This window comes from Prionailurus viverrinus, chromosome D4, assembly GCF_022837055.1.
Source record: "Prionailurus viverrinus isolate Anna chromosome D4, UM_Priviv_1.0, whole genome shotgun sequence".
In the NCBI taxonomy this organism is placed as follows: Eukaryota; Metazoa; Chordata; class Mammalia; order Carnivora; family Felidae; genus Prionailurus; species Prionailurus viverrinus.
This window is the reverse complement of record NC_062573.1, coordinates 15600530-15614318: the sequence shown is the minus strand read 5'-3', so window position 1 is coordinate 15614318 and position 13789 is coordinate 15600530. Positions and strand designations below refer to the sequence as shown.

The 13789-nt window shown below is 41.9% G+C and overlaps 2 protein-coding genes across 10 annotated transcripts in view; one reads left to right on the top strand and one right to left on the bottom strand.

Moving 5' to 3' along the window:
* Window positions 1-3352, top strand: part of UGCG (UDP-glucose ceramide glucosyltransferase) — a 38495-nt gene extending 35143 nt beyond the window's left edge. The window contains exons 8-9 of the mRNA XM_047829147.1: window positions 254-443; window positions 805-3352. Coding sequence (XP_047685103.1) covers window positions 254-443; window positions 805-975 — 361 coding nt within the window. The 3' untranslated portion in view covers window positions 976-3352. The remainder of the gene's footprint in view (window positions 1-253; window positions 444-804) is intronic.
* Window positions 1-13789, bottom strand: part of SUSD1 (sushi domain containing 1) — a 276094-nt gene that overhangs the window by 23728 nt on the left and 238577 nt on the right. For 4 of the 9 annotated variants that reach the window (XR_007146105.1, XR_007146103.1, XR_007146106.1 and 1 more), the window contains one exon: window positions 12850-13034. The exons of the other annotated variants lie outside the window; for them this stretch is intronic. The gene's annotated coding sequence lies outside the window, so the exon portion shown is untranslated. The remainder of the gene's footprint in view (window positions 1-12849; window positions 13035-13789) is intronic. 9 annotated transcript variants of the gene reach the window in all.

The window sequence follows — 13789 nt, the reverse complement described above, 5'->3', positions numbered from 1 at the left end:
TATTTTCTTTCTACACTGTGAATTTTATAATCTTTACTCATTAGAGTGTAGGCCATACAAATGAATTTATAGATTTTTTTCTTTAATGTACTAAGTAAAAATAGAAAAGTGATTCTTAAATACTCTTTAAAGAGACAAGGGCTTTTATGTAACAAGCTAAAGAGCTGATCATTTGGGGGGCAGGGAATTGATTAGTCTTGTAACCAGGCTGTTTTAAAGAAAAGGTTTTTTTTGTTTTTTGTTTTTTTTTTAGGTGGACCAAATTGCGAATTAACATGCTTCCCGCTACAATAATTTGTGAGCCAATTTCAGAGTGCTTTGTTGCCAGTTTAATTATTGGATGGGCAGCCCACCATGTATTCAGATGGGATATTATGGTATTTTTCATGTGTCATTGCCTGGCATGGTTTATATTTGACTACATTCAACTCAGGGGTGTCCAGGTATGTGGATAGGCATGAAAAGGTTGGCAGTCATTTGGTGGAACTAAAACTGGTTTAATTTAGAAAAGCTTGAAATTTATCCAACCCATTCTTCAGCTTCCCATTGAAGGTTAACATCGGGTTTAAACATTACCTTCTTTAGTGGAATGTGGACACAAAACTTAACTTGATTTTCAACTTTCAGGTGATAGTTATACTATCACTTTTATTAAGCCTCCAAAAAAAATGATGCTAAGCAGTTCAGTTATCTAAAGAAGCAGGCTTGATTTCATATGGTATATTTTAAAAGAGTGAAATTGAAGAATTCCATTTTTTAACTGTGTATAGTTCGACAGTAAATTTTTGTTTTTTTAATTCCTAGGGTGGCACACTGTGTTTTTCAAAACTTGATTATGCAGTAGCCTGGTTCATCCGTGAATCCATGACAATATACATTTTTTTGTCGGCATTATGGGACCCTACTATAAGCTGGAGAACTGGTCGCTACAGATTGCGCTGTGGGGGCACAGCGGAGGAAATTCTAGATGTATAGCTACAGCTTTGTGACTGTACATAAAGGAAAAAAGAGAAGTATTATAAATTATGTTTATATAAATGCTTTTAAAGATCTACCTTCAGTAGTTTTATCACATGTATGTTTGATATCTGTTCTTTAATTTATTTTGCATGGCACTTGCATCTGTGGAAAAAAAAAAAAAACCCACATCTGTAGTCTTGGCCAAATGGTACCCTTTGTTTTGTGGAAGTAGAGAATCAAGAGAATTGGTTCTAGGAACCTGGCTTTGGTTTTTGTTGTTGTTTGTTTATTTTTTAAAATAAATATATATATATATATAAAATATATGAATGCTCTGCAGCAAACACTATGACAGTATCCTTCAGTAGAGAAAGTTTCTTACTTGTGAGTACACTCTTTTAGAACATTTATGGGATGGCAGCAGCTTTGTTTTGGGGTTTAGAAAAGACTAGAAAGTAATCACTTTACGGATCTAAAGTGAATGGTGTCACGTGGTGAACAGTCTACAGTGAGGTACTAACTAAGAAACTTTTTCATGCTCTATGCCTACCTCTTGTAGTTGTTGCAGAGCAAATATAAATTGTAATAAGGTAGCTAGGCCTTGCAAAAACAAATGGAAAAACTTTAAAAATAATAATAAAAGAGCTGGAGTCTAGTATTTATATGAATCTGTGAGAGATATTTTTTTTTTTTTTTTTTGGTCTCACTGCAATGAACCAAAAGTGGTTGAGTTTGGTTTTTAATTGTAGCCATGTATTGAAGGCATCCTTTTGACCAACTCTTGTTGGTTCTGTCTTGAACCATTGTTAATCACTGTGCTGGTAGACCTTTCCTTCCCTGCTCCTCACCTGCCCAAGTCCCTTCTTTCCTTAACTTTTTTTTTCGGGGTGGGGGGTGGGGTTTGTTTTAGTGTGAGTGGATGTTTTGATAGTTGTGAGGAAAAATGCATTTCAGACACATTTCACACATGAGCTATTTTCTTACACAGTATGTCTTGTTAAAAAGAATGTAATTTCATGATACAGGTATTTAATATCTTTTTTAAGTAAATATTCTAGCCATCAAATAAATTGCAGTAGAGTATTAAGTGGGGACAGGATGAGTTTTACTCTTAAAATTAATCAGTATCAAACTAAGTCTACTGTGTGTGTGTGTTTTTTTTTTTTTACTCTTACAGTTAGTCTAGTCTTATTTAAATTGGATTTTTGTATTCCAGTTTGTATGACAGAATAGATCAGTGCTAGTTGTAAATGCATGCTGTATGTCACTTTTCTCTCCCCATCATGCCGCTGAACTTGCTTGTCAGGTTGTGCTTAACTTGTGGTGAACTGGACTTGTTTTTGTTTAAAAAAAAAAATAGGCAAAAATGTAAGGGATAGTGCATAAGCCTTTTTTTTTTTTTTTTAAACCTTTGGTAGTGGAATTTTTGCTTTTTCTTCGGGATTAGATGGCATGTTGTCCATATGAACGCCTGCTGCAGGGCTGATGCTGGCAATATGGCAGCTTTAAATTCTGTTACTACAGTTTCCATGTCAAAGCATAGTGTGTAGCATATCAGCAATAATTACATATTTAAAGAAAATGAACACGTTTTCACCTCACTGAGCCAACTCATTTAATTGTCTAATGACTAATATACATGGTTTAAATTGTAATATATCAATGTGTATACACTATGTATATACATTATGTATAAGCTTTTCTCTGGGCCAAACTGCTTCATTTAAAAAAAAAAATTTTTTTTTTTGGCGCCTTATGACGAATTTGTTTGAAGGGCATTTTCTTCATGAACAAAGGCTTTGATGCATATTCCTTTCTATGTGAAATGGGTAGTAGTGTTCCCTGAGGAAAGTTGCACAGTGAAAACCAGTCTAGTTGTGACCCACTCTGTGTTTTTTTTTTTTTTAATCTCTATTACACAAGTTGAATTTTGCTGAATATGTTTGTAATTTGTCAGTTTGTTTAATGAAGTTTGGTTGATGCCATCCTTTGCGCTGCTGAAGTGAAATCTTGCTTATTGGCTTTTTGCTGATCTCAGTATGGGCAATGTAACAACACATCCAAATGGCTGGACAGACTTCTTGTGTTTTGTAAATAGAAACAATGACTGTTCTGTGTGTGTGTTTTATGTGGTCGTGGAGTATTTCCTTGAAGTGAAGCTTCACTTAAGCAGGACAGAGTGATTCTTTGTTTAGCAAGTTTAGGAGTGATGGTAAAATGGTAAGAAATAATATAAATGTTGAAGAAAGCACCACAACAGAACTGTAGGAGTCCAAATTTAATAAACCGTTAAAAAAAATTGTCTAGAATATACCACGTTTTATTTAAAATCATTGTATGAAGTTTTTTGTTTAAAATAAAAATTTGAATACAATCAAAACATTAACAATAATGTATTCTTGTTTGCTGTCTTATATTTTTATAAACAATTCCACCATTCATATCAGAATTACCAAAAGAATTGTGTCAAGTGTTAATTTGATATCTTCCTTTTTACCTGGGCTACAAAGTCAGGCTTATGGCTTGACGTTCGGCTTATCTGCGTTGGTTGCACGTTATAACCACCTGGAGAACTTAAAAAAAAAAAACAGATGCCTGGGCCCTGCCCACAGAGATTCTGGTTTAATTAGTGTGGGGTGAGGGCTGAGCTCTGCTTGTTCTGTTTGTGCAGGCAGACCTGAGAAGCGCTGGCCCACAATCGCCTGTAGAAGAGACCCATTCGCCCCCGTGACCCCCTCGCCTAGGCTCAGAGCCTGACTCAGCCTCTTAAATGGTACAACTCCAGTGGTGGGGAAAGGCGGAACCAAGGAAAGGAACCGGCTCTGCTGCTGGAGACCTACATGGGAGCTAGACTAGGCCGTCCCCCACGCTCTCCAGTGCCAGGCCCCTCCCGGCCTAGAGGCGTTTCTGGGCCCATTTCACCACCAGCCTCTGAGGGAAGAGTACTTTTAACTGAGGAGCACATCCCAGGAGAGGAAGAGTCGAAAAGGAATTTGAAGGGATGAGAATGTTTTGCCATTAAATAGCGATGGTTGCACAACCTTGTGACTATACCCAAAAAACCCACTGAATTGTCTGCCTTTAAAGGCAAATTTTATGGTCTGGTTAATTCTATTCCTTTTTTTTTTTTTTTAATAAATGAAAATTAAAACCACTGTAAATGTATTATTTCCTTCCAGTCTTCTGGTACCGTTTGCTGAAATGGCTTCGAGAGAGTGCGTAGGACTGCTCTTTATGTGGCTTCCTTGCTCAGACTAAGAATTGCCATTTTCAAAATCTTTCTAAATTTGACAGATGAAAATATTGTACCTCGTTGTTTAAACATAGGGATTTTGTTTTTGAGAGAGAGAGGGTGCAAGTGAGCGAGGGGCGGAGAGAGAGAGGGAGAGGGAAGCAGGCTCCCCTGAAGCAGGGCTCGAGTTCACCCGACGTGGGACTCAAACTCACAAACCCTGAGATCATGACCTGAGCTGAAGTCAGATGCTTCATGACTGAGCCACCCAGGCGCCCTAAACATAAGGAATTTTTTACGACTGGCAAGATTATCTCTGCACGTAAGATTTACAACCGCTGGAATGTCTTCCATTTCTTGGTCTTATTTAAATGAGGGTCTTAATGCTTTTCTATTGTGTATTCCACATCTCTTTTCTTTTTAACCATAAAAAACAATTTACATTACCAGACAAAACACTGCTAAAATCTTTACATTTAAGATAATGTTTTCCCAAGGCAAGATGGGGTAGGCATGGAAATAACTGATTAGCATTTGTGTAACTAAATGGCCCACACAAGTGTCCTGATCAAAGATCAGTCTTCCCAAATGTGATTTCCCTGCCTTAGAACACACCATTTTCAGCTTTGAAGTAACAACATGCTGACATAAAGCTTACGTGGCATGTGAGTACTATTTTTTTTCAATACATTTCTGAACTTCATTGGCTAGTATTTAGTGGAATATTTCCTGGGCTTTAGAGTGAGGTTACGCTAACAGTGCAGTCATTTGGGCTTTCCCTCCCCACCCCACTCCCCCACCCCCATGCTTCAGAAATTATTTAGTCAGGAATTATCTGTTCCTTGAAAGTTCAAAAGAATCTATCCATAAGACTTTACGGGCTTAGCACTTCAAAAACCTTTTCAGTTTATTTCATTGGTAATAATCAGTTCACATTTCCAACTACTATTCTAAAGTCACTTTTAGTCATTTACACCATAGAGATGCATATGGCATTCTCATAATTTTCTTCCAACTCTCGCTAGCTACGTATGCTGCAGGGCAGGAGGTCTGCAGCCCCCATGCGGGTTGAACTTGGACCTCTGATCTGAGAGTAGAGTTGGCTGGCAAGGCCATCCCTCCCGAGACTACCAATACCCTCTTTCTACAAAGAAACCCTGACCCTGTGACTCCTTCTCTTGATATGCTTTAATGGCTTGATGTTACCTTCAGGGTAAAGCCCAAGCTTTACTATGGCAGAAAGGCTGTTTTATGGGGTGCCTCGGTGGTTCAGTCGGTTAAGCTTCCAACCTTGGCTCAGGTCATGGTCTCACAGTTTGTGGGTTCAAGCTCTGCGTCGGGCTCCGTGCTGACAGCTCAGAGCTCAGAGCCCGGAGCCTGCTTCTGATTCTGTGTCTCCCTCTCTGCCCTTCCCCTGCTGGCGCTCTCTCTCTCTCTCTCAAAAATAAAAACATGAAAAAGCGCGCCATTTTAGGTTATATCCTCGCCAGCACCTCCAGATCCACTTGTTACCATTTTGCCAAACTCACTCACATAAACTCTCATTGTAAACTTCCTGCATTCCTTGACGTCTGCCCTTCCCTGCTCTGGGCTTTGTGCCTGTTGCTTACTCAAACTCCAGTTCCTCTGACCTCTGCCCCGCTCCCGGGACTCTGCTCAGGGTGCCAACCCTTCCATGACTATCTTCTCTGGTTATATGCCCGGTGTCTGTGCCTCCCCAGCCTCACCCTGCACTTCTGTCCTAGCACTTAATACTAGTTCTTGTAATTGCTCCTATAGTTGTTTGTGTTCATCATTAAATTCGAAATGTCAAGGGCAGGGAGGGTCAGTCTCTTACTTGACTTTGTGTTCCAAGCGCCTAGCTTAGGACCTGACACAAAGTCCGTTTTATTGAATGAAATAACGAACAAATAAAGATAAGCATGCCTGCAGCACTAATCTTATGCCTACAGCCAATCACGTCATAGTTAGGAGCGCAGACTGTGGAGCCAGACCGGTTGGGCCCACTTTCCAGCGTCACCATATGCTTCCTGTATACACTCCCTGCGCCTCAGTGGATTCCAGTGTGATCTACTTCTCAGGGTCGATGTGAGAATTAAAGGAAATACTGCATATGAAAAGCCACATTCTTGGTAAAAGCTTGTGTTACAATAAGGATCTCCAGTCACTAAGTGAAAATGAAAGCTTAGTTGCACAGTCGGACAAAGTAGCTCTTCTTCCTCCAAGGCTTGAGGAAAAGAATCGTTCAGAATCTGATGGAGAGAGCTGCTTGATCTTTTGTAGGGCAACTGACCCCTCCGCCCTTGGTGGTTCACAGTAAATATTCTATCTAGCGTTCAAGACAAAAAAATCAATCTGATTTATTTAAACTATTATAAATAGTGCTACTGTAGCCCATATAATACTGGCCAGAATGTTAGCTGGTGGCCTGAACTGCAAGGCCTGGCAGAAAATTGCAAGGCCTCACTGCACAGGCCTGCATTCCCATAAGAACAGTCCACAAAATCTGAAGACTGAGCACGTGGTGTTCACAGCAGAGCGTTGCAACACGCTATGTGCAATGAGGTGCACCCGTGACATGGGCAACATTCAAGGAATTTTACCTGACTGGAATGTTTCCTGCTATTATTCTTTAAAAGGACAACTGGTTCTGTGTAACTAAAAGACATTTCCTGGGTGTTCTCTGACCCTGAGCACCGAGAGCAGTGAGTGTGGAGGCTGAGGTCTCTAGACCTGGCCATGTGAAGGGGAATTTTCTTGCACATGGCTTTGCAGCTTTCATGGTTCCTAAGCTGTAGGATAAGAATTATTTTATTTTTAATTTTTTTAATGTTTTTTTTTCTTTGAGAGAGAGCGAGCAACCGCAAGGGCAAGCGGGGGAGGGGCAGAGAGCCAGGGAGATACAGAATCCTCAGCAGGCTCCAGGCTCTGAGCTATGAGCACAGAGCCTGATGCAGGGCTTGAACTCATGAGCCCACTTAACCAACTGAGCCACCCAGGCGCCCCGGATAAGAATTATTTTACATGCCAACTGTAGTGCCCCACTCCCCTATCATAAGGCCCCAAACTCTAAACCTTTATAAGCTTTCCTGAGATTCTGATGCAGGCACTTTCCAGGACACTGTGAGAAACATTTCAGTGGAGTTGTATCACCATGGGGATGCATTTTACTCAAGTTGACAGTGGAGTGAAGGTGGTGGCCTTGTGGGCAGGAGGGTTGAGGCTCAGCCCCTAGGATATAATTTTTTTGATCTCTAGGTGAAGTGGTTGCAATATTGTGATTTACAGTAAGATATGTGTGTGTGTGTGTGTGTGTGTGTGTGTGTGTGTATTTTAATGTTTATTTTGAGAGAGCACGAGCAGGGAAGGGGCAGAGAGAGTGAGAAATAGTCCCAAGCAGGCTCCCTACTTAAAGTGCAGAGCCCAAAGTGGGGCTTAATCCCATGAAGCATGAGATCATGACCTGAGCCTAAATCAAGAACCAGATATTCAACTGACTGAGCCACCCAGGCACCCCTTTAATAAGAAACATATATTTCATCTTCAGCGCCCTTTCTGGCACAGAGTTCCTAAAACCCTTATAATTTCCTATGTGAAGAGAGGTCTTTTGTTATGTTAATAAGTCGACTCTAGGACCTGCATCTAGAGTTGGGGTTGATTGCCCTGAGAACCAAACTTGGGATTGGAGGTTTGGAACTTTCAGTCCCACCCTCCTGACCTGCAGGGAGGGGAGAGGGGCTGGAGGTTGAATCAATCACCAATGGGCAATGATTTAAATCATGCCGATGTAATGAAGCCTCCATAAAAACCCAAAGGATGGAGTTCAGAGAACTTCCAGGATGGTGAACACATGGAGATTTGAGGAGATTCACGTGCCTGGAGAGGGCATGGGATCTCCAAGCCTTTCCTCATGCCTTAGCTTCTGCATCGTTCCCATCTGGATGTTCCTGAGTTATTTGCCTTAGTAAATTGGTAATCTGGTAAGTAAAATGTTTCTCTGAGTTCTTTGAGCCACTCTAGCAAATTAATGGAACCCAAGGCAGGGGTGGTTGGAAACTCCAATCCATAGCCAGTTGGTCAGAAGCACAGGTGACAACCTGGACAGGTGTCTGAAGGGGCAGGGGGCCAGTTAGGGGACAGTCCTGTAGGACTGAAACCTTAACCTGTGGGATCTAATGCTTTCTCTGGGTAGATAGTGTCACAACTGAGTTAAACTCTTGGACACCTAGCTGGTGTCCTGTGCATTGCTAGGTAACATGGGAAGAACCTCTCCCGCCACACACTGGAATCCTGATCGGGAACCCAGTAGTGGCCGGGTGGAAGTGTAATCACCAGTGGTTGCCACAACACACAGGAATCTACAAGGCAGACCATACCGAACAGTAGGTGTTGATCGGCAATCCAGAGGTCTGGTAACAGGAACCTCGAGGCAGAGGAAAACATATTTGAAAAGTTAACAGAAAGTTTTCAATATTTTTTTCTTAGAACCTGTAATTTTGAACTTTATAACCAGGGTAACTGGAACTTTAAATTTTTACTTTGTTTGCATGGATTAGCACAAGGGGGAAAGTGTATGGAGGAGTACCATGGCTGTGTCTAAAGACACTGAACCAAAGCTGCTGAGCAGAGGTAGGAAGCAGCCTCTGTCCTTCAGAGTCCCACTGATTTGGACCAGCAGTGCCACACCTGTCCGGCCAGGGAAGTCTGGGAAAATGACAAGCTGCCATCTCACTTCTGATCACAGCCCCTCCCAGCTAGGACCACTCAGGCTGCCATACGTCCTGCTGTGACCTTGTCTGGGGGAAACCGGTGTGATTCCATAGACAGCAGTAGCGCTAGAAAGAAAACTGAGCTCTCTTGCATCTGAGAACAGAGACCCCAAAGTCTCAATCCCCAAAACCTCAACAGAAATGTCGGGCTTCCTGTCCCTGTTACAGCCGGCCTGTATTACAGTGGCCATCAGTCCACACTGCCTGAGGGATTCCAACAGCTGACTTGCCACATTATCAGGGAAAAGAGATTGCAAATGAAGAGAACGTGTAATTTGTGGTAGAGACCAAGCTGGCCAGAAGATGAGGGTAAGTGGAGGCAGAATAATGGGAGAAACAGGGGCGCCTGGGTGGCTCAGTCGGTTAAGCGTCCGACTTCAGCTCAGGTCACGATCTCACTGTCCGTGAGTTCGAGCCCCGCGTCGGGCTCTGGGCTGATGGCTCAGAGCCTGGAGCCTGCTTCCGAGTCTGTGTCTCCCTCTCTCTCTGCCCCTCCCCCGTTCATGCTCTGTCTCTCTGTCTCAAAGATAAATAAAAACGGTAAAATATAAAAAATAAAAAAAATAATAATGGGAGAAACAGAGGGGGAAATTCAATCAAAACACAAGGAGCGGGGGGGAACATAATGACAACTTTTAAGAAGACAGAGCATAAAAAAATGAAATTCTGGAACTAAAAAGCAAGATCTCTAAATTTAAATTTTCAACGTATAAATGGAGCAATTACTTGTAAAAACCAAATTCATGTTTGGGTGGGAGGGTGTCTCAATAACCCAGAGCCAAAGACAACAAAACAAAACATACTAAATGCAAAAATTCACAGATACAAGACATAAAGGACTCGTCAGGTGGAGACTTAATAGACTAACAGTAGGAGTCCTGGGAGAAAGGGGACATGAAAGAAAACTAAAGGCCTGATTTCCATTGAAGGGGCCCGGGTGGGTTTATTGAAAAGACACACTCTCAAAGAAGTGTCCTGGTGAAATTTCTGAGCTTCAAGGATTAATTTCACCCTCATCAGCTTGAAAGAACAAGTTACTGACAAAGGAAACAGAGTGAGGCCATCATCGGACTATCAGCACTACCTAGGCTCTTGGGAGGGACAGGAATGATATGGATAGGCCGGGGGGGAGGGGGGGGAGCGGCAAAGTGGATTATGATTGGAAAGGCTTATGTCCAGTCAAAACATTAGTATAGGAGGGCAAAAAGAAGGCATTTCTGGACCTGTAGGGCTACAGAAGGCACACCAACCATGTACTCTATCCGAAATCAAGAAAGTACTCAAGAAAACAACCCCAATCAGAAATCTCTGCATGGGAGAGTTGAAAGAATTCAAGGAAACAGTGGTGAATAATGAACCTTGTGTTAGTCACGGTCTGAAAGGATGATGCTAGTGTAGCATGGAATAATGAGAATTTCTGAATCAGATAAGACTTTTTATAGGGGAAATTTCAAATGGCCTTGGCTAAAATTCTAATTTCTCTCAAAACCTAGGAGTAGGGACGTGAAAGAAATTAGGGCTTCAAGCTTTGTGGAGCTCTACAAGTCTCAAGGGAAGGGCTGCCGTGCCATTTCCACGGCGTGCAACAAACAACTCAAAATTGCTCCTTAGACATGAAACATCCTTTGTCTGTTCTTCCACTGAGGATTTCTTCACTGTAGTAGTAGTATCTCTTCGAGCTCTTTCTCTCCCCAACCCCCCACCCCTTTCTGTCTGCTGTCTCTCTTTCTGCCTCTCCCACCTGGTGGTGTCTTTTCTTTACCGCCTCAGCTCTCCAACCTTTTTGTCTGTTTTTTTTTCTACCCACATTCGTCTTACCCTTTGCACGGGGCAGGTTAGCTACAGATTGCAAACTTAGCTCCAGGCCCACCTGTTCAGATCCAAAACCCATCAAGATGTTCAGTGGGACAAAAGGAACAACTTCTCCCTTAGAAATAAAAAAAGGACTAGCAGAAACCTTGTGATTATGGTCTGTCTTTTTACAGAATACACTTTCATTAGAAGGCTGTGCACTTTGGGGCACCTGGGTGGCTCAGTCAGATAGATAAGTGTCCGACTTCAGTTGCAGTCATGATCTCACAGTTCGTGAGTTCGAGCCCTGCGTCAGACTCTGTGCAGACAGCTCAGAGCCTGAAGCCTGCTTCAGATTCTGTGTCTCCCTCTCTCTCTGCCCCTTCCCCGCTCACACTCTGTCTCTCTCTCAAAAATAAACACACATAAAAAAAAAAGAAGGTCCTGTATGAAGTTCAAGGTCATTGGGAAGCAATAGGGTTGAGAATAGGGATAGGGATGGAGGTGGGGACCATGAGATGAAGACGGATGGGGTGACAGGGCAGGAGCATGCTAAGCCTTGAACTCCTAGATAAAGAATGTAGGCTTTATCCTGAAGGCAGTGGGGGAGGGAGGGCATTGAAGGGTTTGTGTTTTAGAAAGATTTCTCTGGTTGCTACATGGAGATAGAGTTTTTAGTGATAATGACCTTGAAGGCAGAGACCAGAAGGAAATTTTTTGTTCTAATTTAAGAGGAATTCTGTTTATTTATGGAAATCACCCCCACCTTTATGAGCTCAGGGTGGCTAGAAACTTTTCTTTTTTCCATTTGTGCAGGTCAGATGGGAATGTGCCACTTACAACCTGGCACTTTCTACAGTGGGAATCCTTACATGTCCCATACCGACCCTATATCTGTCTTTATGAGGGTCTGACCTCACAAAATCCCGGAGGCTGACACCTAAGAAAAATCCTGTCAGAGTGACATCCCACTTCATCTAACTTCCTACCTTCATCTGACTTCTCCAGGACATCACTCTCCAATTTGTTCCTGCATATGACAGGCTCTCAGTGCTAACTTTATTTCCCTTTTCCAGTCTCCCACTCACAGTTTGGCTTTCCCTACTGCTACCTAATATTCAAAATTTAATTCTGAAGAATGTTAAATTAAAACCTTAGGTAGGGGTGCCTGGCTGGCTCAGTCGGATAAGCGTCTGACTCTTGGTTTCGGCTCAGGTCATGATCTCATGGTTCATGAGGTCCAGCCCCATGTCGGGCTCCACGCTGACAGTGTAGAGCCTGCTTGGGATTGTCTCCCTCCCTCTCTTTCTGCCCCTCGAACCCATCGTGTGGTTGAGTGTAGCTGGAATAAATAAATTTAGCAATTGGTATAATTTCCAAGTTTGCTTCCTGACCCCTGTTATGAGGGCTATTGTGGTAAAAAAAAAAAAAAGCAAATTAAGCCTTCAAGGAGTACTATCCAATAGAAACATAATGTGAGCACACATTTAATATTAAATTTTCTAGTGGCCATATTTTAAAAAGGTAAAATGAAACAGGTAAAATTAATTTTGGTAGTATATCTAATTTAACTCGCTATATCCACCATAGTATCATTTCAACACTAAATCAACATACAACATATTAGTAAACTTATTTTTGTCCTATGCTACACTTACAGAACAACTTATTATGGACTACAGGTACTCAGTAACCACATGTGGCCACTGGCTACAGGACTGGATAGCCCCACTCTAGACCTTCTCCTGCCTACCATGAGAGTTAGCCAGAAGCAATGATACATTCCTGGAAGATTCTCAGAAATGCATATGTAATTAAAAAGATTTGATTGTGGTTATGGTTATTTGGTAATGTTTCTTTCATATCCCTTTCTAACATACCTGTTTTATCTCTGCAGCTGTCAGATAAACTCAAAGAAATATATAGTATTCTTACAGATTTAATTAGGTAGTGACTCAAATTGTATCTGCTGTTCTAGATGTGCTGTCTTTACTCGAGCAAAGCATAGTTCCTAACATCTGGTGTGCAACTATGGGTGCGATAACTGTTTTTATGCATTCAAATAAGGAGAAAGCATTAGTTGCAATTTGCTTTTACCTGGCAAGCATAGCTGTCCACCTTGGCTGTCTTGCCTTGGGATTACATCAACTCTGCCTCTGTGCCACAATTTAGTCCGTGCTTGACTATCTCCTTGTTCCATAGGACATGATGCTGGCCCATTATATTGATGACATCAAGCTAATAGACCCTGGAGGCCCGGATGCAGCAGATGCTTTAGGGACCTGAGTAAGATACAGATGTGATTGAAGCGAGAGAAGCATGCCATGAAAATATGGGGGCTGCTGCCTCGTTAAGTGTAAGTCTCTCATACGTGCAAACATTGGGAAAAATTAAACTGGCAAAAATAGGGAAGCTTTATTAAGGAGGAACTTGAGACAATTTCCAATGAAAGCCACGACAAGGCTCATGAAGAGACCATTGCACTAGTGTAGGTGAGACACTAGGCTTGGACCAGATGGGGGTCTAGATCAGGGAGAGTGGAGGCGGGTAACAGTCTCATTCCTGGTTTGGCTGTTGTCAAAGAACTCACATGGCTTTCCAATCACAACTTTTAATATATTAAAAGTCACTACTAACCATTTTTTCTGGGAGTTGACTGAAAAAATTATCAACTCAAATCTGTACAGATGTCATATGACAGTTCTGTGTGGATTCAAGTTTCAATTTGACATTCCCTGAACTTTCTTTGTTGGGAGGTCCTCAAAAATCACGTTTCTGCAAAGCAAATTAATTCTATAAGAAATATTTCTAAGGAGTAGCATCTTAGTGCTTAATGGGAAGAAGAGAAGTAACATTCGACTATCTAATCATGCACCAAATCTGTGAGCCTATTTATTCCTTCCAAGAACCTTATAAGATTGTAATGATTATATATATATATATATTTTTTGGAGACAAAGAGAGAGTGCGCGCGTGCATGCAAGCAGGGGAGGGGCAGAAGGAGAGAGAGAATCTTAAGCAGGCTCTATGCCCAGCG